Source organism: Thalassophryne amazonica, chromosome 19, assembly GCF_902500255.1.
Source record: "Thalassophryne amazonica chromosome 19, fThaAma1.1, whole genome shotgun sequence".
NCBI lineage: Eukaryota > Metazoa > Chordata > Actinopteri > Batrachoidiformes > Batrachoididae > Thalassophryne > Thalassophryne amazonica.
This window is the reverse complement of record NC_047121.1, coordinates 34,792,727-34,815,658: the sequence shown is the minus strand read 5'-3', so window position 1 is coordinate 34,815,658 and position 22,932 is coordinate 34,792,727. Positions and strand designations below refer to the sequence as shown.

The window sequence follows — 22,932 nt, the reverse complement described above, 5'->3', positions numbered from 1 at the left end:
TCTGTTGTGATTTGGCGCTATATAAATGAAAATAAATAGAAATTGAAATTAAATTGTAACTGAAAAGTCGGTTTGTGGGCACTTGGATGTGTAGTTCGGCCATCAGCCAAGGACGTAATAAAATCATTGTCATTTATTTGTCTGTCTGTTAGCAGGATTATGTTAAAACTACAGCACAGATTTTGACAAAATTTTCGCCACAGATAGATATTAGGGCATGGAACACTACTGAATTTTGGAGGTGATCCGGATCTAGATTCTGGCTCAGGATTGCACTTTATATAGGCTTTGAAGGATTACGTCAAAACTACTTCACAGATTCTTACCAAATATGCACCATAGATACATATTACACTGTGGAAGACTCCATTAAATTTTGGAGGTGATCCGGATCCAGATTTGGATCTGGATCAAGATTTCCTTTTACGTAGGCTTCGAAGGATTACTAAAAAACTATTTTACAGATTCTCACCAAATCTGCATTACAGATAGATATCAAGGCATGGAAGACTACTGAATTTTGGAGGTGATCCGTATCCATATTCTGGGTTAAGATTTCACTTTATATAGGTTTTGAAGGATTATGCCAAATCTACTTCATGGATTCTCATCAAATTTACACCGCAGATAGATATTGGCCCATGGAAGACTCTACTGTATTTTGGAAGTGATCTGGATCCAGATTATGGACCTTATGCAGACATCTCTGATTGCTCTTGTTCCGATATGGTCCTCTTGATAACTACAAGCAACAAATATAAACAAATACAGTTCAAAATAGCTCAGTATTATATAGCAGTAAATAGTAAGAACTTAAATAAGTATATTGGTAACAATACATACTAAATAGGAAAATAAACAGTCTCACACCATAAAAACATGAAAATTGCTTTTAAAAAAATCATAAAACTGAATTAAAACCCTCCGTAAAACACTTTAACAACACTCTTCAAAACATCCATAGCAATAATTGCGCAGACTGAGGTAGATTATTCCAAACACAAACTCTATACGTAACAAATAAACGTTTCTAAGAAATACACCATAGACTGAAATGTTATGAATGTAAAAGAAGGTGACAACTTCCAAGGCCACCTTCAAATCTGTTTTATGATTAATTGATTAATTAATTGATTTTTGTGTTTTGTTTTTTTTTTTTAACTTGTCTTCTTTGTTACAAGAAAGGCGCTAATAAAGTCTTTACAAGTGGAGTCTGAACCGCATAAAGATAAGGTTGAGGTCTCCGCCAATCACAACGAGATCACTTTGAGACGCTAATTTGAGTGTGACGCAATCAGCGCGCGCGCACAATAAAGTGACCAATGCGGGCGCAGGATGATATGTTCGCGTGTTTGTTGTTTCCTGGTTCGAGCTTCCTGCTTCGGCGCGGTGGCTGTTTCCTTTTCATTTCACGATGACGCGAGAAAGTTAAAAACCAAGCGGTGCAACGCCGATAACTTCTTACTTGTATAATATATTGTATGTGTATAGATAATATCACCGGACAGCGTTTGGACTATATGAACCGACCAAGGCCAACATCTGTTTGTCATGTATGTAAAGTTTTTAACTTGTTCATGAAGCCTTGTTAGCTAAGTGAGTTAGCTGACATCACTTTTGTTTGAGCAGCAATCACAAAGTTACTGCAAATGATGATAACGAAATTATTTGATTTAACTTGTTTAGTTCTTAATAATACTAGCTGTGAAAATAATAAATCTTTATGTGTAGGTCTTTTTTCCACTTTCGTCTAACATATACCAGTTCTGAAATATTTTCTGGTTTTATGTCACAGCTACAAAATATAAAAAATGGAGGAACCCAGCAGATCTCGTACAATGTCAACAGCAGGGGACAGCTTGTACAAGGTTTTAGGCTTGGAGAAAGGAGCATCTGCAGAAGAAATAAAAAAGGCTTACAGGTTTGTTTACAAAAATTTGTGTCTCTCATTTAAGCAATTTTTTTTGTCTGCTGTATAAAATCCATGAAATCCGTGTTCTGTTTCTTACAGTAATTGATGCCTTTCACTTATGTGCTTCCAGGAAATTGGCATTGAGACATCACCCTGATAAGAACCCAGATAACCCAGAGGCTGCTGAGAAATTCAAGGAGATCAACAATGCAAATGCCATCCTGAGTGATGAGAACAAGAGGAAAATCTACGATGAGTACGGGTCCATGGGCCTCTACATGGCAGAGCAGTTTGGGGATGAGGGCGCCAAATACTATTTCCTCATGTCCAAGTGTTGGTTCAAGGTGAGATGCATGCTGAGAATAGAGTTGTGGTTATCAGTTTCCATCTGTCTGCATAAAAATGTGCAGGCATTTAACTCTGTAGATATAAGAAAATGCAGTAACATTCCTCTATGCATACTCGTATATTGAAGTTGAGAAGAAAGGCATATGTTCTTAAAATTTGTAATGAGAACCAAGTGTGAACACAATCGGAATGGCTGTTATCCTAATTAGTTCCCTAGTTCTCTACCCCTTGCACCCATAGGCCATCTCACACTCTCAGGTGACGCACTGCATTGTGGGAGAGGTCATACAAACACAGCCGACACATGTGAGCGGCGCTATTTAAATCCAATTAATTTTTTTCTGTTTATCAGTATTTCATGTCTGTCTGTTGCCAGCAGCCGCGGTAATAAAGTTGCTGCAGTTAAAAAAGCACGTAGTTGGATCTCAGTGCTCTTAACTGAGTGTCCCACAGGGTCTGAAGTGTTTTTTTTTTTTTTTTTAAGGACTTTATTAGAGCAAAACAAAGGAATGCAGTGACAACTCTCAGTATTTATAACAAAGAATCCGATGTAATAACAAAGTGATTGTGAACCTCCAAAGAAAATACAATCTGCCTTACAGCATTTTCTCAATGAGTTGGGTGGTTTGTATCTGTTATAATGTGGTCTGAAGTGTTTACGTTGGAAATTACAGTGTTTAAAGCAGGACACCTGGATATCCCAGCTCGGAATAATGAAATAGGACTGTGGTTCTATTTTGTGGGTTTTCTTCTCTTAACTGGGGCCATAATTAAGAGGGACGGGTGGGGGCTAGGTGATATTATTGGACCAAGAATGTTTTCATTAATCAGGAATGAAAGTCGAAGTTCGAAGATGATCAGATACCGTTATAGTTCGGACCGTAAGCAATGCAATCCTTCGTCATTATTTTCATGACCCGCCGGGCAGCGTCCAGTTTACTGGGAAGACTGGTAGAGATGGAAGGGCACCACCTCCGGATTAATTTGACTCAACATGGGAAACCTCACCCGGCCCAGACACGGAAAGGATGAACAGATCGATCACTCTTTTGCTCCTGCCGGTGCTTATTCTCACCGTTCTTTGTTGGTGGAGCAATTTGTCTGGTTAATTCCAATAAGGAACGAGACTCTGGCATACTAACTTGTTATGCAGTCCCGTACGGTCGGCGCCAGCTTTTAGAGGGACAAGTTGTGTTCAGCCACACGAGATTGAGCAAAAACATGGGTAATTGTGACAGTAGTGAAGAAGAAAGCAAACACTCAAACTCCAGTTGTATTGTTTAAGCCTGCAGCAACCCGGTGCTTGGGTCCTGTGACCGTTGACCCGGAAGTGCTATAGACTCTCCCAGGCATGTGCACTCGTAACTGTGAGATGGCTTATTCTTTAAATCAGTTTAGCAATCCACAATACCTTGGTTTTGTATGGCATATTTGAGCATGCATTTTTGGCCAACACATGGATCATTTCCAGCAGATTAGTAGATGTTAGTGAGGGGTTGGTTTCTCTTCACAGAAACAAATACAACAAATCCGTAGTTATACTTAACTGAAGAAATAGCCTAAAAATGGCCCTATTTGTTAATTGTAAATGATCCCTTATTTATTTTTTTCTTAATCCAGATTGGGAGGATTGAGTAACAGTAACACCCAACCTTATGTGTCAGTGTTTCAGAAAATTTTTATATGATAATTGTTAATTAAGAACGCCTTCAGTTTTGCTTCCCCCTCTTCCTGGAATGTTCTTCATTCGGAACTGAAGCTGTCTGGGCTGGTTTCAATGGCAGCCTCCGTGTTTTTTTTTTTGTTTGTTTTTTTACTGCAAAATCGATAACGACAATCGTTTGAGCAGTGTGTCTGTCTTAAACCATGAGTTGTTATTGTTGTTGGAGCTTTCATTATTACTGCAAAAAACAACAACAACAAAAAAAAACCTCTTGTGTACTTCTGGTCAGCTGCTTGTATTTGTATTTTATGGTGGTTGAGCTGTTTTGTTTTTGGTTTGTCTTGTATGTCTTGTGCTGCTGCCTTTCTTGGCCAGGTCACCATTGTGAAAGAGGTCTTCATCTCAATGGGTTTTTATTATCTCGTTAAATAAAGGTTAAGAAGAAGAATTAAAGTATTTTTTATATGTTACATGACAGCCTATATTCCCTGTTATTAGTGTGGGAAGCAGAGGCATAATATTTAGTCAGTCAGTGACTGAGTGGGTTGACAGAAGTTACATACTTTAGACATTACAGTTACTAACTGGTCAGTAACTGTAATATCTATTGCATATTCAGCTTTGCCATTCTGATATTTACAAGTGAGAACCAGTAAATGTTGTATCATAGGCTTTGTTTGCATATTTTAACAGTAATTTGTACTTTGCAGTTATTCTTTAATATCCACCACACCAAGATGAGTACACCACACGGTTGTATTCATATTAGGCCCAGGGGAATTGGACTAGGCTTTTGTACGACATTAATAGATAAATGGGTGAAAATCCTTTTACAAGGGTGCTTGTGTTCACACAGGATTAATATCATAGGAGGTCATTTTATGGATCATTTTGCAGAAGGAAAAAGGTGCTGAAATACTGGCATGGCTGCGTTAAAGGCCGTATGGCATATTCCAGTTTAACAAAATAATGAGGATTTTTGGTAATAATTACTTCACCCTACCTCCTCATATAAAGCTTCTATTGTCTAAATAACTTTATTTAGTCATTGTTTAATCATTTGATTTGTCAAGAAATCATACTGCGCGCATTACAAAGATGATGTACATTTTGCTGCTTTGCGCACTGACCATGATTTACATGTATCAATAAGGTAAGAAGCCAGACCTGTCTTTAAACCAAATGTCGTTGAATGTATAGTAATGGTAATTATTAAGTTGAACAGACATGTCAGTGACGGGATTTCAATGCGCCGGCCTTGTTTATGGTCACATGATACACACACAAGTCCACCTGGAGTATGCCTCAGGCGACTTCTGCATGTTGGACTAGACCTGTGTCAGTGGGCTGGCCTAGGTCACGGCCCAGAGGACTCACACAAGTCAAACTAACTGGATTTTGGGGGGGGGGGGTGTAACCTGCTGAGGTACAGTCCAAAGTGCATAGTGTGAGTATACCCTTATTTTAAATAAGAATCCTGGGCAACACCTCACTTGAAGGTATTGTCATAATAGTGACATGACACTGTCATAGCTGTTACATGACAGTCATGAATGTGTCATAAACATTAGGTCAGTGTCATAATTGTTTGTGACTGCTGTCAAGTGTCATTCGGTTTTTGTAATGACAATTTGGCATACAAGTGAAAACCAAAAAGGCCAAAACCGAACGACACTTGATGACAGCAGTCACAAACATTTATGACACATTCATGACTATGTCATGTAACACTTACGACAGTGTCATGTCACTATTATGATGATACCTTACCTTATGATGATACCTAAGTAAAGTGTAACCGAATCCTGGCTCACTGGGGGGGGTTTATCTGGGCTTGTTCAGGTGGGCACGTGTAAAGCAGGCCTTTTGTTTGCATTACATATATTGCTAATTACAGGGTCTTGTGGCATCTAACATTACTGTTGATTGAAATACAAATAGTTGTACAATATAACTAGATATAACGTTGGAGGGGACAGGAAAAAGATCTTTGTATGATCAGGTCAATTTTTTATTTTCATTTATATAGCGCCAAATCACAACAGAGTTGCCTCAAGGCGCTTCACACGAGTAAGGTCTAACCTTACTAACCCCCAGAGCAGCAGTGGTAAGGAAAACTCCCTCTAAGAAAGAAACCTCAAGCAGACCAGACTCAAAGGGGTGACCCTCTGCTTGGGCCATGCTACAGACATAAATTACAGAACAATTCACAGAACAAATGTACAGGAAATGCTGTTGGTGCACAGGACAGGAGGGTCTCCAGCACAAATACCACACCCATCTCTGAATGGAGCTACATTCTTTTATTTTGTAAGTGCAAATAAGGATATGAGTAAAACAAATATGTGTTATTATATTCCCTTTGTGTTCAGGCACTTCTGCTGTGCTGTGCTATTTTCACGTGCTGCTGCTGTTTCTGCTGCTGCTGTTTCTGCTGTGGAAAGTGTAAATCACAGCTGGATGATGAGGTCCCTGTTTATGAAGACCTGGAGGAAGACATCAGAGGACAGGACACGGGTCAGTGAGCCCACTGTGTATGCTTTTAAAAGTACATACAAAAATGTTTTGTTGAAATGGGTGATGTCTATGTCAAATGAATGGTTATTTAGAGAGCCTCATATGAGGGCATGCCACAGATGTTATGCAAAGTCTTAAAGCTCCTGACAGTAATGTCTTCCAGACTTTTTGCAATGTAAGAAATACATGGATGTTAGATAATATATAAAAAACTGTCATGGCGGAGTTTGAGCTACACGTCCAAACAGCCGTGTGGAAAAGAGCGTCATGGAGAGTTTTACATGCACATTATGAGGGAATGTCAGCAATAATATTTTGACCATTTGACATGTTTCTCCGGGCATGATCCAGCATGCAGGTGCCTCCGTGTTGAGGATCCCAGTGGCTTGAGAAGTCCCAGGGGATGGCCATTTTTCCATGCCTATGGTTACGTTTGAGAAGTGGGAATGGAGCTAGTTGTTTGCCATGTAGGATCCAAGGTGTTTCCATGGTGTGGTGGATTTACCAATGAATGGCACCAGGGCATACTCCCAGACCTGACTTATCAGGTGGAGAAATGCAAGAATGCCCTTTTTTATGGTATCAGTTTAACTGAAGTTGGGGTCAGAAAAAAATATTTTCTGACCATCATACATACAGTTTTGGGCAAAAGCTTACATACACTCATCATGGGCATTGGATGTCATGGTAATTTTGGGCTTTTAATGTTGTGTGAAATGTTCTTTTGCCAGGGTGGAATTATTGTACAGCAATACATCATTAATGACTTCAAACAAAAAAAATTGGATGCACAAGTTTGAATTTATTTTGGATCTTTTCTAATCCACACAGAATCACAATTTTACAAACAGACACACCTCCACGTATATTTGGTTAACACTTTTGGTAGCCACCAACAAGTGTCTGGCATAATTGTAGCTGGATATTTGATCATTCTTCTTAGCAGAATTCATTTAAATAGGTTGGTTTCCTGGCATGGACCCAGCTTTTAAGCGTAGTCCACAGATTTTCAAAAGGGTTGAGGTCTGGGCTTTGGGAAGGCAATTCTTAAACTTAATGTAAGCCTGCTTTATTCAACCCACAACCATTTTTGATATATGTTTGGGAGCATTGTCCTGTTGGAACACCCAATTTTGGCCAAGTTTAAACCTTCTAGCTGTTTGAGGTGACGAAGAATTTCAAGGTAGTCCTCCTTTTTCATTATTCCATTCACTTGGTGCAATGCACCAGCTCCACTGGCAGCAAAACAGCCCCAGAGCGTGATGCTACTGCCACCATGCTTGACAGTTGGTAAGTGTTTATAGGTTTGAAAGCCTCACCTTTACACCTACAAACATACCTCTTGTCATTGTGACCAAATGGCTCAGTCTTTCTCTCGTCTGACCATAAAATCTTTCTCCAAAAGGCATTTGCCTTGTCCACGTGGCCAGCTGCAAATGTCATTCTAGTTTGAAAGTATCAATTTTGGAGCAAGGGTTTCTTTCATGTCTTTCTCTCAGTCCATGGCAATATAAAACTTGCTTCACTGGTGTTCCAGCAGTTTCCAGTTCACGGCAGGCCTAAGCCCTGGTGGTTTCTGGGTTGTTCCTGAACATCCTAAGTAATTTCCTCTTAGCTGAGGGTGACCATTTGGGGTTTTTTCTAGACCTTGGCAAAGTGGTGACACAGCTGACTATCATGTACTTGCATACAGTTGTTTGAGCTCATGAGCTGGAATCTGCAGGTGTTTAGAAATGGCTTCAAGAGACATTTCTGACTTGTTTAAATCTACAATTCTTCTTCTTACACCTCCCTGAGTCCTTTGGACTTTCCTATTGTTCTGAGTATTTTTCAGTCCAGTGAACGCTATCAAACACATTATTTTTATGCAGGTAAAGAGAAACTACCAGTTGTAGTCATTTACGATCAGTAACGAGGAGTTGATAGGCCTTGGTCATGTCACATTAAGACATTGTAGAATCTTCAGCACCACTTAAGATTTAAGTGAATGTATGTATAGATTTCATTCTGTATGTATAATTTTGACCCTGTGTGGATGAGAGATCATCTAGCGTGAATTCAAACTTGAGCATCCAGTTCTTGTTTTATGAAGTCATTAATGATGTATGTGGTATAATTATTCCGCCCTGGTAAAAGAACTGTAGACATAGATCTGCACTAACAAATAATACAAATTCAGCCTGTCAGTCAGTGATGAAAGTTTTCCGTCAATTCCCAGAAATCCAGGTTTTTACTTAAGTGGTGAACGTGTCTGGGTTATTTTTGATAGCATATGTCAGAATCCATTCATGTTACACGCCCAAGCAGTGGCAGTAATGCTCCATGATGGTTTGCAAGCCGCCAATAAACTCGAAAGAAGGGTTATTTTTGATTTGATTTGATTCAGGTGTTTATTTAATCATATTTTTGGGGAGTGCAGTGGTTCTTCTAATGGTTTACTTTGTTGTAGGCATTAAAAGTTATGAACTGTGTTTTTTTTTGTTTTGTTTTGTTTTTTCTTTTTCATATATTAAGTGGAGCTACCGACAGCTCCTAAAAGTGCTACCGCTGTTAGTATACAGACAAGTTTAACAAGAGTTTAAAACCAGTGGTCGCAACTGTTCAGCTAATCTGATAACTGATAATTATCAAAGCTAATGTTTTTGTTAGCGGATTCGCTTTTCAGATAAGTTTTAAAACCATCATTGGACCAATTATCTTCCGATAAATTTAGTTCTGATAACTTTCAGTTTGCTAACATTTTTAACACTAACAGTTTAACACTCAAAAAACATTTGTAAACCCTAAAATCAAACATTTTAATCCCTGTCGTGTGTAGATCAGTGGTTTATGGTAGACTGGCTGTCACTTGTTGATGACGTCGTCATTAAGCTCAAGACATGATTGGCCGGTCGACGCAGCAAGCATTGTGGGTAGTGTAGTTCAGGTTCACTTTGGACGTTACACTCAGTGTCAACTTTTGTTTTACAGCAGGTGACAATGTAATAATCATTCAGCCAAGTCCTACTGCTAACACTGACACATCAACAAAGTTTGCTTCATCAGGTAAAGTTTAGCTGTTCACAGCTGAATGCTGCACTATAATGCTTTGATTTAACCAGCACATCTAAAATTGGTGTTTAATTTGATGGTTATTTCACCCCTAACATTGCTGCTTCCAGGCATGTGCAGCATCACTTGCTTTCATTTTTCTTCATTTTATTGTTTTCTATCTTGTTACACCCAGATTCAGATATGCTGCGCATGCAGTGTCTCAAAAAGTAATTATGAGCTGTATCCCACATGACAAAATAAATTTTCCTTGGCTGCGCCATATGACATGGTCAGATACAAAAACATCTGCTATTCAGAGCAGTGGTTCTCACTAAGTGCATAAAGCTGCTAATGAAGTAACTGTATGAAGTAACTAAAAAATTAACTAATTAACTGTGGCAACACTGGCTATAACATAAAATATGGAAAACGTGAAGCGCTGTTAATACTTTGCGGATGCACTGTCTAGTACATTTAAAAATATATTTATAGTTAAAAACCCCAAAGCCAGAGAACCACTGCTCTAAAGGACATTACTGCAATTAATGAAAGCTCCATTTGCTAATTTGAGGCTTTTTATTTTGCTGCTTATTTTCTACCTTTAGCTGCCATCTTGATATTTGCACCATGATACAATGCTGTATTATGATCCAATTTTTTAGCACTATCTCTGTTTATGTGAGATTGGGGAAAAGTCTTAAATCAGGTGGGGCAAAGTCACTGTCACGTCTTGGCACTGCAAGTCCTAGCTCAGCTTTCTTGTGTTGACCTGTACAATTGTGACCTGACAGTGACATTGTCATTGGAAGTAAGGTTTGCAACCACAAATTGTTTGTGCATCTGTTGTTCTTTTGTGCACACTGCAGAGGTAAGGTTAGTGGTAACATTGTGAAAAGTAGGTTTTGGGTATTTTAATAGACTTTGGCCTTTGATAAACAGACACTGTAACTGCCTGTTTGTGTGCTGATGGATGTGGTTATGCTCTCTTCATAGATTTACTTCAGAATGTAAACCTAGTTATTTGAAAAAGCTTGAATATAGTTTTTGTGTGTTAGAATACCAGTAAGAGACACATCTGCTCCTGCTGCAAAATCTCCTTAAGTCCAGTTAAAGTGACTGTTTCCTCATTATGCTGCCGACTGAATACTGGCTTTGACTGTGCAGCAATTGCAGAATGATGCTGAAACCAAAGTTTATTCTGTTGCATTATTAAAATCAACGTATTGATACTTAACGTAACTATTTCACTTCAGCGAACTAATGTGTCACAGCTGATAGTGTGACTTTACTGTTTATTTTTGTCTAATATACGTACTTTACCTGTAAACATACAGGCCCGTGTCCATCAAACAACTCAGTCCTCTCAAAGAGCTCTTAACTTAGCTTAAAATTTCCTGGCAAAGAATCTTAGTCTAAGAGTGAGCCAACAGGTGTGTGTGAGCAACTCTGAGCAAGGAAGGGACAGAAACTCCTATCTTCGTGAGGAGGCGGGGCTGACCCTGTTGTTAGGTATAATGCAGTCCTCTAAGAGCTGTGATTGGTTGTCACTGAAAGGGGAGGAAAAATAAACAAATGTGCTCCATGCTTCTAGTCATGAATGGACAGTGAAATCAACCAATCATAAAATTTAATGAATTATTACACAGCTTAAAAATGTTTGAACATACCTCATTCACATGCTGAATATCTATATATTAAAAGCATGCATGTGTGAGTTTTAGTTCATTGTAAGTGCATAATATAATTATAAATATGATAAAAAAAATGCATGACACAAGGAAGTGAAAACACTTATTTCCATTGTGGTCCATTTAAGAAATGAAATGACAAAGTAGTTATGATAATAAAAGAAAACAGCAATATTAATAATAAAAATGATAATATTAAGTGTGTGTATATGATAACAAGATCCTAAACAATTTATAAATACATTAAGACAGCAAATTAACATAGCATAATTGCGTAAACATAAGCTAATCAATATAATAATCGGCATGTGAATGAAGTACATTCACACATTTTGAAGCTGTGCAACAGTTCATTTAATTCTGCTGAGTTTCATTATCATGGTATTTTAATTATTTTCACTGCTACACATTTCATGATACAGTTCAGGTTATATGATTGGTTGATTTTACTGTCTGTTCATAACTAGGAGCATGGTGCGCAGTTGTTTTCCTTTTTCCCTTTTTGTGTCAACCAATCGCACCTCTTAGAAGACTGCGTCATACCTAGCAACAGGGTCAACCCCACCTCCTCACAAAGATAAAGGTTTCTGTCCACTCCTTGCTCAGAGTTGCTCTCAGACACTTCCTGGATCACTCTAAAGGCCCCCTGACACGAGCACGACTTTGATTCACGCACTAGCACGACCTGTGTCATGCTGGAGAGTAAACTCATCTTTAACGGGTGTAGACTGAACGTGAGGGGGCTCCGGCGTGTGCTATTGCGCACAGAGAATTTTGAAATGTTCAAAAAACTCTTCTTGCATAAATGTTGTGCTACGTGGTGTGATCTAATCACCAGCACAACATGCAGCTTGTCAAGTCAAGTAAAGAAGTGAACAGAGCGAGTGGTGACTTCAGCGGATCACATCAGAGCGCAGTTCATCTGAATGATTATAACAAGATATTAAATCTATCAAAACACACTTTAACAACTGCATACAAAAAGGAAAGAACACACAACTGTTTTACCAAGCCATGACAAATAATTACCTTTTTAGTGTGCTCAAAATGCTTTCTGCAGCTCGTTAGGCACGCATGAATGGCTGAAGCGATCCTCTGATACAGGAAGGGATTTGAGCCGTTTTTAATGGCCAATATGCAGAGAAAATGATTAATCCGACACAAAATAATTGCTTTATATATACGGCGTCCAGCGCAGAGCGTGTGGCAGGTGGTAGAACAAAGAACAGCATCCAGCTGGGAGCACAGCAGATGGGATCATCATGACGACGGGCGTGCAAGTGTGTGAATCAAAAGTCATGCTCGTGTCAGGGGGCTTTTAGGCTACGATTCCTTGCCAGGAAACTTTAGGTTAAGTTGGGAGCTCTCCGATAGGACTCTGGGTTTCTTTGTGAATACGGGCCCAGGTTGTATTGTGTGTACTTTTGTCATATAATGACCACAAATCAGGTTTTGTTTGTATTCTTTGAAAATGCTCATCATTTATAATAAACTAGAATATTGTCTATTTATTTATTTATTATTGGAGTCTTAGAACATTTCAGATCTGGTTGAATACTCCACTGTGTCAAAATTCTGGCGCGTGTGTGTGCGCGTGAATTCCTGTTTCCTCCCCCTCATGTGTATGAAACCCAAGTTAAAGAATACAGTGCATCCAGAAAGTATTCACAGTGCTTCAGTTTTTCCACATTTTATGTTACAGCCTTATTTCAAAATGGATAGATTTAATGTTTTCTCAAACCTTTACACACAATACCCCATAATGATAATGAGAAAAAAGTGGAGCGCTGTGAATACTTTCCAAACGCACTGTATATTACATTTTCAGATTTTAATTTTTCTCCTTACAGCATAATTCTCTGTTTGCCTACTGCAGGTGAAAGCATACCAATTGTTATTCAGCCACAAACGTCAAACAGCACCCCAGAGCCAGTCCGCCAGAATTCCGGAGACAGCCAGCACACACAGACAACTGAGTGAGTGTACAGAGAGGGCATGCTGAGGGCACCAGTTTCTGGGCTGCTGTGCAGAGCAACGTTATCTGCTTCACTGTTGTTGGTTTTCAACATGGTTCTTTTTTTTTTTTTTTTTTTTTTCCTCAAACACTGTCATGACTTCACAAAGTGCATTTCTCTCAAATGGGAGATTGTTTAATTGAGTAGCAGTTGTGTTTTTGTTTTCCAAGTGCCACATTGTCCTTCGTGCTCTCTATTTGATCTGGTCACATAATTGTCTGTTTCTGGTTTTATGTTTTTGGATGTTGGGAACTGTCCATTCTGCACTGGCATTTGACATAGCTACGCACTGCTGTTTCTATTATTCTGTCTGTTCATTTTGGAATTAAGAAGCCAAAATCAACTGTACTATAGAAATAAAAAAAAAAATCAGAAATGATACTTTGACTACTAAAAAATAGTTCATTTAGTTTTTTCCCCCCACATGGAAGCCAGAGGTTCAAATGTGTTCAAAGTGTGTCACCCAAACTTTGGCAGTCACTTTTGCTGGATGTCTGGGGATTGCAGTGGACTGACTCTTCTATTGTTTTTGGAGGGCTAAAGAGGTGTCGGGCATGTCTGTGGATGTACAGAATTGTTCAGCTTCTTACAGCATTCAGTTGTTGGTCAGTCAAAAGTTTGGACACACTTGCATTCCAGAAAGTATGTCCAAGCTTTTGACTGGTTCTATACATATTTTAAATCTCTCTCTTCTTTGAATATCATAACCAAACTATTTAAAAAGTTCAGATATGGCTCTAGCAGCCGGGGCTTGCAGTGATTCTGAGCGTTGCCATATCCACCACATAAAAGCCAAACTAAATAGCAAAATTTAGGAGTAAAATGATTGTTGTGTTTGTGGCTCTTCATTATAAAGATTATATGCTGCCATCACCTTTATTATCTTCAGGTACAGTTTTGAAAATGTATAAAAAAAAATGGGAGTCACATTTTTACTTAAAGATTTATTTTTAATCAGATGTTTTATAATGTATGCTTAGAGTAGAATAAATTATATTTTTCTTCATGGTGGGTGTGGGTTTTTTTTAATTATCACCATGTGACTGAATTATGAACACTTGATGTGTAATTTTTATTTATATGACCAAATAAAACTGTAATACTGTAACTCTCACAGTTGTCTTCTCTTTATTTTTAGACAGTGTGTTTTTGAGGGATATGTGTTTGATGTTTGTGACAAAAACTGCTGCTATCTTTTTATTACTGAGTTTATTCTTCCAGATTGTGTAATGTGCCGTTGGCTCCTGCTGTGCTGCTCCCCTGATAGATGACATCAGTGCTGGTGGAGCAACTGGTAAGTTTCCAGTTTTTGTGGTTGATCTTCCATATGGGAGAGATCTTGGGGTATATTTAATCACATCTGGTAATGAAGGATTTGTGTGTACCGCCAGAGAAACAACCTCTGATTGAGACTCGGCCTTCAGATTGTTCAGAGCCTCTGAGATGGGTTTCTTCTGATAATCACTGAAACCTTAGTTTATACAGAAAAATGAGGGTATTTTAGACTTTTGCGCACTATTGCTGGTCTAAATGTGCATGTTGGAATCTGTGTGGAACTACAACACTGCCACATTGTGGATAAACTCCCCAGTAAATATGATATACATATGCATATGTTGTTTGTACTTAACCCTCAAGCAACCAAGTCATTTTTAGTGACTAATATCGTAGAATAATTATAGCATTGAACATAGAAGAACCGGTGACTAGCAGATATGCCAATACTTTTAACGCTTCAGCAATGAACCCATCAGTCATCCTTTGTGACAATCATGAACTGTTTTCATCCTCACTCTGGGCATCAAGAATTGGTCTCATTGTTTGTGCAGCTGCAAATCTTGCTATTCTCGGTCTATTGGTCATGCCTTCTTGCAAAACGGTAAAATACAATGATTAGAGTTGACAATTACAATGCCATGTGAAGCTATAATGTCAAAAATCACATAGATCTTCCCAGGGTCATAAGTGACCCAGTACAAGTTTGGATTATACTTGCTGCACGGATCCGCTGATCCTCGTAAGACTGACAAATTCATCTAGGAAACTTTTTCCCATTAGAAAAATGCGCGGAGTTATAAATGGCAACCACTTGGTTACTTGAGGATTAATTTTGTGGTTATAAAATTCAGTATGTCATGGACTGGTTGCCGTTCCTCTCATAACATCACAGGTTTTACTTGTGATCATTTGAAGCAGCCTAACCAGCAGTTTGGGAACTGCAGGTGTAATGCCATGCTTGTTGTTGTTGGTTGCTGTTTGTGAGATTCTGGGTGTGTTGCTGTCTGTCTCTCTGGGCTGTGACAGCGGTGCTGATGCTGTCGGCCATACAGCAGCTCGTGGACAGTGATTGAGATCCACAGTCGCATGTTGCTCATGTCAGGCTGTGCTGTCGGTGCCAATGTCCTGTGTGTATGTGCTCACCTCCCACTTTGTCATTTTTGAGGGCAGTCAGAAGTAGAGTGCCTTAATTGAGAGAGTGGCGTCAACTTTGGAACATGGCGCAATTTTGGTTTCAACTGCACTGAACTATTGAATGAACCTTTAATGTTTCCAACATTTTTTTAAAATCATTTAACCACATACAGAAAGATATCCAGGTACAGGTGCTATCAAGATAAATATGAAAATAGTTACGCTATCAAATTTACATAAATGTACAATTTCTGATGATATATTTAATTAATTTAAAGCCTGATTTTATGCTTCTGCAGCTCTGTAACTCTGTGTCCTGCAATGATGCGTGACAGGTTTAAAGTTCCCCCTTCTCTGGATTATGCTTTATTATGGATTCATTTGACCCTCAACAAGCTTTTCTTTCTACAATCTTCACCTCCAAATCAAAGGTAAGCTGTACACTTTTCATCTTTTACCGACTGTGCTGTAAATGTGCAGACTTCTCTGATCCATTTTTAATCAGCGTGTGCACTATAAAAACTTATAATATGATGGCAGGAGTAAAAGCAGAAAAGTGTCGAATCACTGCCTTTTGTGACTGATTTAACAGGTGCACGTCCAGGCTTCAGGTCTATGAACACGATGTGAAAAAAAAAAAAAAAAAAAATTGGTCAGGCTTTTAATCACAGAAATGACTCTGGTCCCAATTTCCTCAAATTTGCGAGTGTCAGAGCTGAACTTTAATTTGTACCTCTGTTACTGTGCACGTCCAGACTGCTTGGGATTTTTAATGCAAATACATTGTGATCGGACAAGACATTTTATTCAATGTGAGTGAAAATCCATTATATACGGTGTTTATTACATGGAAAACAATACAAAAACTTTGGGACTTTTTGTCCAGTGACTGCGAATATCTGGTTTACATGACTGTTTAGGTGAGTTTTGCTGTACATGGGACTGAACAATAAATTTACCTCTCAAAGCTTTGATGATGATGTCGGCTTGAGTCCCACACAGCAGACTTTATTTTCCCAAATGTTTCAGCAAATAAATAAAATACCTGGATTTCCATGCAGACATTAATGGCGAACGCTATTTTGAACCCAAGATGGCACCATGAGTCATGTTACCTTTTTTTTTTTTTTTTTTTTTTCCATTCGTCATGTCGCCACTCTCTCAATTAAGGCACACTAGCCAGCAGGGATTACATGAAGTTTAAATAAAGTTTACGCTTTGATGCTGATCCTTGATCAGCACAGCAGCTCTCACAACTGCGGATTTGCTGCCGATGGGAGTGGCAGTCACGCTCACAGCCACAGTAACACCAGCGTGAAGGCAGTGAGAGGCCTGCTGGCTGCCACCATCATCCACATTTGGGTTAGTGAAGCACCTAAAACCGAGCCTTCAGAGCATGTGGGCAAACCACACAAGTACAATCCTTTGAGCAGTTACATTCAAGGTAATGTGATAAATCATTTTATGCCTGTAATTTGCTGTAGAGGAAGGAGTTTGTATCCTTTACAGTTTTCTCACATCATATGCAAACAGTTTTCTCAGCATGGAGCGATCAATTTTTATTTATGCCTGCCAAGGGCATAAGTATAACTTATCACATGTCTGTTTATGGATCACACTCTGCATCATGCCCCCTCGTCCTTCGGACTCGGGCTGAAACAGATTCATTGGGGCATATTACACGGCGTGACACATAAGCAGACACGTAATAAGATATTTATCACACAATACAACAATAATCATATACATAAATCATGTAGGATGAATAACAGGTAAATAATGTAAATATGTAAATTATGGAATGTTCTTATGTGTCTCTAAAGTCAAGAGTGTCCACTGCTGTCTCACAACTTCAGTATGACACTCAAGTTGTAGAATTCTCTCTACTAGGGAGGCTAAAACTCTCACCTTGATCAGACATCTTAGTTGAATGAAATGATCTGTATTCTGTATCGGGATCCTGCACTTGTCAACAGGGTAACACAAAACGGGGTTGTGTCATTGGTGGGGTTAAGAAATGGGGGCTCCTGATGGGATGAAAAGTGGGGCAACACAAAGCCTGGTGTTTTCAGTGTCTTTTTTTTTTTTTTATAATATTTGTATTGCCCTGATTTTATTGCCACATTTTCCAGAGCAGTAAAATTGATAGTAAAAGTATTTGATTTATCAGCCCTATTTTTTTTGTTGTATGTCATGAGGGCTAGTTTACGAGTATAGGGCAGATTTTTGTTGTAATGTGTGATAAACTCATCACATTATTTATTTTTCTGTCTGTTAGCAGGATTCCGTCAAAACTACTGCCCACATTTTGACAAAATTTTCACCACAGATGCACATTAGGCCATGGAAAACCCCATTGAATTTTGAAGGTGATTTGGATGGGGATTGGCAGACGTCCAGAATTTCGGATTGGTCGTTTTGCCATTTATTTACCACTGGACTGCCCTCTGTAGGATTCATCTGTTCTCAGCATTATGGATTAGTGGTCGGCTGATGGCTGAGATGGACATGTAATGGCAATGTGTTGGTTTCCGTATGGTGCATTACAACAATCCAAAAATAACAGACAGTAACGGTACTTAACATTTATTTAACACTACTCAAGTTTTACTGTTTTGTGCCAGGTACCATTACAACCAGCATTAGTAAGTTTCTCACTGTCTTAAGGCACACATCTGCATGTAAACTGACACAAGGGGGAGTTGTAGTATTGTTCCACAGAATGCACACTGACTGTCAGATATGACTGCAGCTATATTTTAAATAAACTTGCTACATGAGTGCAGACATCAGTCAAAATACATTACCACTGGTTTAGATATGGGCTTCCATTACATGTTGCAGAAATCTACCCAAGTTAGTTCATGGCAATTTTTTTTATTTATTTTTTATTTTTTGCTTGTAGCAGGGGAGTGGCTACACACAGACACAAAATGTTGATAGTCAACATGAAACCCAAACCATATTCAGCCCTATAACGCCTGACCCAAGAAATGTATGTAGCAAAAATGATACGTACATTATAATTGTAAACGGTTTCAATTTTTTTTTTAAAACAAGTGACACCTTTTAATATCCAATTTATACCAGCTGTCAGAAATAAATGTGTTCCTTATGTTGTAGATTTTTTTTTTTTTTTTAAACCAAGCACAGGGATGCATTAACCCTTGTGCACTTTTAAATAATTCACATAAAATAACTTTGGTATTCATTGTAACACCTTTTGTGCAATCAGACAAATCTGTTTGCAATTCATGGGTTCTGTTTTTCATTATAAAACAGAATTTTGTTTGCAAACCTGCCTGTCTGCCGTGTTTGAACTGAGTGTGTTGGTGACAGATGTGTGTAGAATTAGACTTTAGGACATGTTTCTGTTGCTGTGTAATTTTAGTCATTTTCAGATGTTTCTTTTCTAACCTGCATTTTAAGATGGAAGATCCTATTTGCACCTTCCTGTTCTCATTTCTTGTTTTTGGGACAATGCTTCCGGTCACAAAGCAGGTTCTAAAAAATATCAAATCCCCTCTTGACATTCTCAGACATAACTTAATGATGTTACTGAGTACTGTTTGTTTTCTGCAGGCACTCTGCAGAACGTAAGCCTGAACACTGACAGAGAGCAGCTGGCGTCTGTCAGAGGAAGTGTCCATGCACGGTCTGCACGTGTGGAGTCTGAACATGACTCGTGCTTTACTTGTGTGCACGTGGTCACAAGTTGGTTCTCTCTCCCCTATCACTTATTGACTAAACAACTCTGTCACGACTGAAGGTAGAGACTTTCTGCACAACAGAGACTCCAAGATTATCTTTAAGTTTAAACTGGTTACAGATTTTACTCGTGCAACTGTGGTGATTAAGTATTTAAAAACAAGGACAGCTTAGTCAAGAAAACAAAACTGGAATGAAGCGGTGTACATGTCTTCAAAATAATAGCAGTGTGTTTTAAAACAGGTGAGTAAAGGTCAAAATCCTTACAATCTCTTATTTACACACACGCAAATCCATTGGGAACACTGCAGTGCACATTCTATTCTAAAAGTGAGTTTTTCTTTAGACTTTTACTGTATAAACTGACAAATGCGTCACTACAATATATATAATATATACACAACCCCTGGCAAAAATTATGGAATCACCGGCCGCGGAGGATGTTCATTCAGTTGTTTAATTTTGTAGAAAAAAAAGCAGATCACAGACATGACACAAAACTAAAGTAATTTCAAATGGCAACTTTCTGGCTTTAAGAAACACTAAGAAATCAGGAAAACAAAATTGTGGCAGTCAGTAACTGTTACTTTTTTAGACCAAGCAGAGGGAAAAAAAAAATATGGACTCACTCAATTATGAGGAAAAAATTCTGGAATCACCCTGTAAATTTTCATCCCCAAAACTAACACCTGCATCAAATCAGATCTGCTCGTTAGTCTGCATCTAAAAAGGAGTGATCACACCTTGGAGAGCTGTTGCACCAAGTGGACTGACATGAATCATGGCTCCAACACGAGAGATGTCAATTGAACCAAAGGAGAGGATTATCAAACTCTTAAAAGAGGGTAAATCATCACGCAATGTTGCAAAAGATGTTGGTTGTTCAGTCAGCTGTGTCTAAACTCTGGACCAAATACAAACATGGGAAGGTTGTTAAAGGCAAACATACTGGTAGACCAAGGAAGACATCAAAGCGTCAAGACAGAAAAATTAAAGCAATATGTCTCAAAAATTGAAAATGCACAACAAAACAAATGAGGAACGAATGGGAGGAAACTGGAGTCAACTAGAGCATGACACGGGAGTGGATTTTCACTCCCGTCCCATCCTGCCCAATCCCGTCCCACTCCTGTAAAGATGACTCCCAATCCCTCCCACTCAAAATCAGTCCCACTCCCGTATGTCTCACGCCGTGATGATCAATCAGGGACTTGTGACGTGGAGATGTCTGGAGTTTGACTGATGTGAACATGTCCTGTATCTGGTAGCAGCCTGTGAGCAGGACTTATGTCTCTTTTGTCCTTTATTTCACAATTATGAGAGAGTTTTTGGAGCGAGCAGAAGCACCACAGCAGGGCAGGGGCGTAGCCCCAAATTGTGGGCCCTAGGTACTAGCCATATTGAAGACCCCCCCCCCCCCCCCACTGTTCTTTGTTATTAACGCAAACACCAAATTTCTAATGCGTAGCCAAACCAGGTCTAAATCATGTATACCTTAGATCACACCTGGGAAACGGAACCCTTTTTAAAGTTGGGGTAGTAATATTGAGTTGGGGGGTCTGGGGGACCAAATCGCACCATTTTTCTAGAAAATGGTGCAATTTGGTCCCCCAGACCCCCCAACTCAATATAGCTAGCTTTCAAGCTCACCTCTCTTTTCAAATAATTTGGTTAGCAGCTGCTTTCCCTCATTTAGTTTTCTTTCCCTGTCCTTTTTTCTCTTCTTTTTTGAAATCCAGACTTTGATTTTTTTAGGAAAGACATTTTATTTCAGCCTAAACACCAGGGCTGCAACTGATTATTTTACTAATCAGTTCATCGATCGATTATTTTTTTCGATTAATCGTTTGTTTTTTTTACTTACATGTGAGTTTTGCCATTATTTCTTTGAGTTATTATTAAAAGGCCTTTATCATGCAACATCAACATTTGACCTTGTAATAAAGTGATGTTGTCATCATAAACATACCTGTAGTGTTTTGTTTTTTGCACATACATACATACACCACAAAGAGATTTCCATCAGGTGTAGATGTCTACAGCAACTATGTCAACCACTGACAACAGATTACAGCAAGAGTCCACAAAAGTATTTTAAAGGCCTGACGAAAGTGTAATATGTTATATTTAATGATATTTTCATGAAAAAAGACAAATGTGCAGTTTACTGCATTTTATTTTTTTCTTGTGTAAAAACACAGATGTGGTTTGACCGAAACAAATTGTCATTAAACTTAAATAAAACAGGGATGAAGTGGAGGTTTAAGAGCCACTAGGTGTTCACAGGAAAGTTATTTCTATATTTATTTATGTTCTTTGTTAGTTGGTTTAATCTTTTCTGTTTTGTTTTATCATATTCTTTTTGTCTGTTTCTCTAAAACTTTGTGGCATTATTAGTTATTATTACTTTTATTGTTGATATGAATAAAAATAAATGAATAAAATATTACAATTTGTAATACATTTGACTGTTTTACGACAAACGCTGAGCCATGAATTATTATAAAGAAAACAAACGTGCTGACAGCTGAAACAGCTTAATGCTAACTTCAGCATTGTAAACGCCATAGACATGCTAACGTGTTAGCACCGGTCCCGTTTTTAAGTTATAAAATACATCTATCAACTGTTTCAGAAGACCATAACAGGTCAGATTAACATAAAAAGGTCAATTTTACTCACAGGCATATGCTCTTTAGGGTTTTAGTGGCGAAAAATTAAGATTAAGCGAAATAAAGGTGATGGGCTTGAGTCTAGAAGATCATGCGTTCAAATCCCCGCCTGACTGGAAAATCACTAAGGGCCCTTGGGCAAGGCCTTTAATCCCCTATTGCTCCTGGTGTGTAGTGAGCGCCTTGTATGGCAGCACCCTGACATCGGGGTGAATGTGAGGCATAATTGTAAAGCGCTTTGAGCGTCTGATGCAGATGGAAAAGTGCTATATAAATGCAGTCCATTTAATAAAACAAAGCACCAGATTGAAGCAGTACTTCGATCTGCGAATCACTGCTTCGATTGGTTCAAGGTTCAAAGCAAAGCCGCACTGCAGAAACGGTTGATTTATATGGACAAAACGAAACATTTGCGGCAAAACAGTTATTTAACAACTAATTGATGACTAAATTAGTTGACAACTATTTTAATAATTGATTAAATCGATTAGTTGTTTCAGCACTGCTAAACACCTCCTCTCTCTGTGAGATCCCCTTTGGGGTGTGGGTGTGTGTGTGTGGGGGGGAGTGCCGCCTGTGAGCCTGGACTAAACTATTGTATAACTGTGCAGGGGTGGAAGGGCCCTCAGAGATCTTTCAATATTATTGTTAGAGCAGAATTATGTTTTGCAACATTTTTACATTCATTCTAATTATATTCATTTACAACATGAATTGTATGGACATTAATAACATGCAACACAAAAATGTATTTAATGCCAGTTTTTTGTGGGCCCCCCATGCTCTGGGCCCTGTGTACATACTACCCTTTACCCCCCCAGTCCGACGCCCCTGCAGCAGAGGGAGCGGAGTTTTGTTTTTTTTACGTGCGCGCGCGAGCGAGTTCGTTTGTGGAGAATATTTTATTAACTACACAGATGTATAATAAAACAAATGGTGACTGGTTTATAAACACAATTATGAC

General features: G+C 38.7%; 1 protein-coding gene across 4 annotated transcripts; it reads left to right on the top strand.

The window, feature by feature from the left end:
* Nucleotides 1–1,341: 1,341 nt before the first annotated feature.
* LOC117500709 (dnaJ homolog subfamily C member 5B-like) lies at nt 1,342–13,871 on the top strand. 4 transcript variants are annotated; one of them, XM_034159475.1, is made up of 6 exons: nt 1,342–1,553; nt 1,793–1,921; nt 2,043–2,256; nt 6,296–6,440; nt 9,414–9,485; nt 13,038–13,871. In XM_034159475.1, exons 2-6 carry the CDS (start codon nt 1,812–1,814, stop codon nt 13,139–13,141), a joined length of 645 nt encoding a protein of 214 aa, XP_034015366.1. In that variant the 5' UTR covers nt 1,342–1,553; nt 1,793–1,811; the 3' UTR covers nt 13,142–13,871. The 4 variants fall into 4 exon arrangements, with proteins under 4 accessions (XP_034015366.1, XP_034015365.1, XP_034015364.1 ...); XM_034159474.1 differs by having other exon boundaries at nt 1,343–1,553; nt 1,796–1,921; nt 9,411–9,485; XM_034159473.1 differs by having other exon boundaries at nt 1,343–1,553; nt 9,411–9,485.
* The last annotated feature ends 9,061 nt before the right edge of the window (nt 13,872–22,932 follow it).

Excerpts from the sequence above, each read along its gene's own strand:
- LOC117500709 (XM_034159474.1), top strand. The coding sequence starts at position 1,812 with ATGGAGGAACCCAGCAGATCTCGTACAATGTCAACAGCAGGGGACAGC. Across the intron at positions 2,257-6,295 it reads TGTCCAAGTGTTGGTTCAAG|GCACTTCTGCTGTGCTGTGC; the intron begins GTGAGATGCATG and ends CTTTGTGTTCAG. Across the intron at positions 9,486-13,037 it reads AACAAAGTTTGCTTCATCAG|GTGAAAGCATACCAATTGTT; the intron begins GTAAAGTTTAGC and ends TGCCTACTGCAG.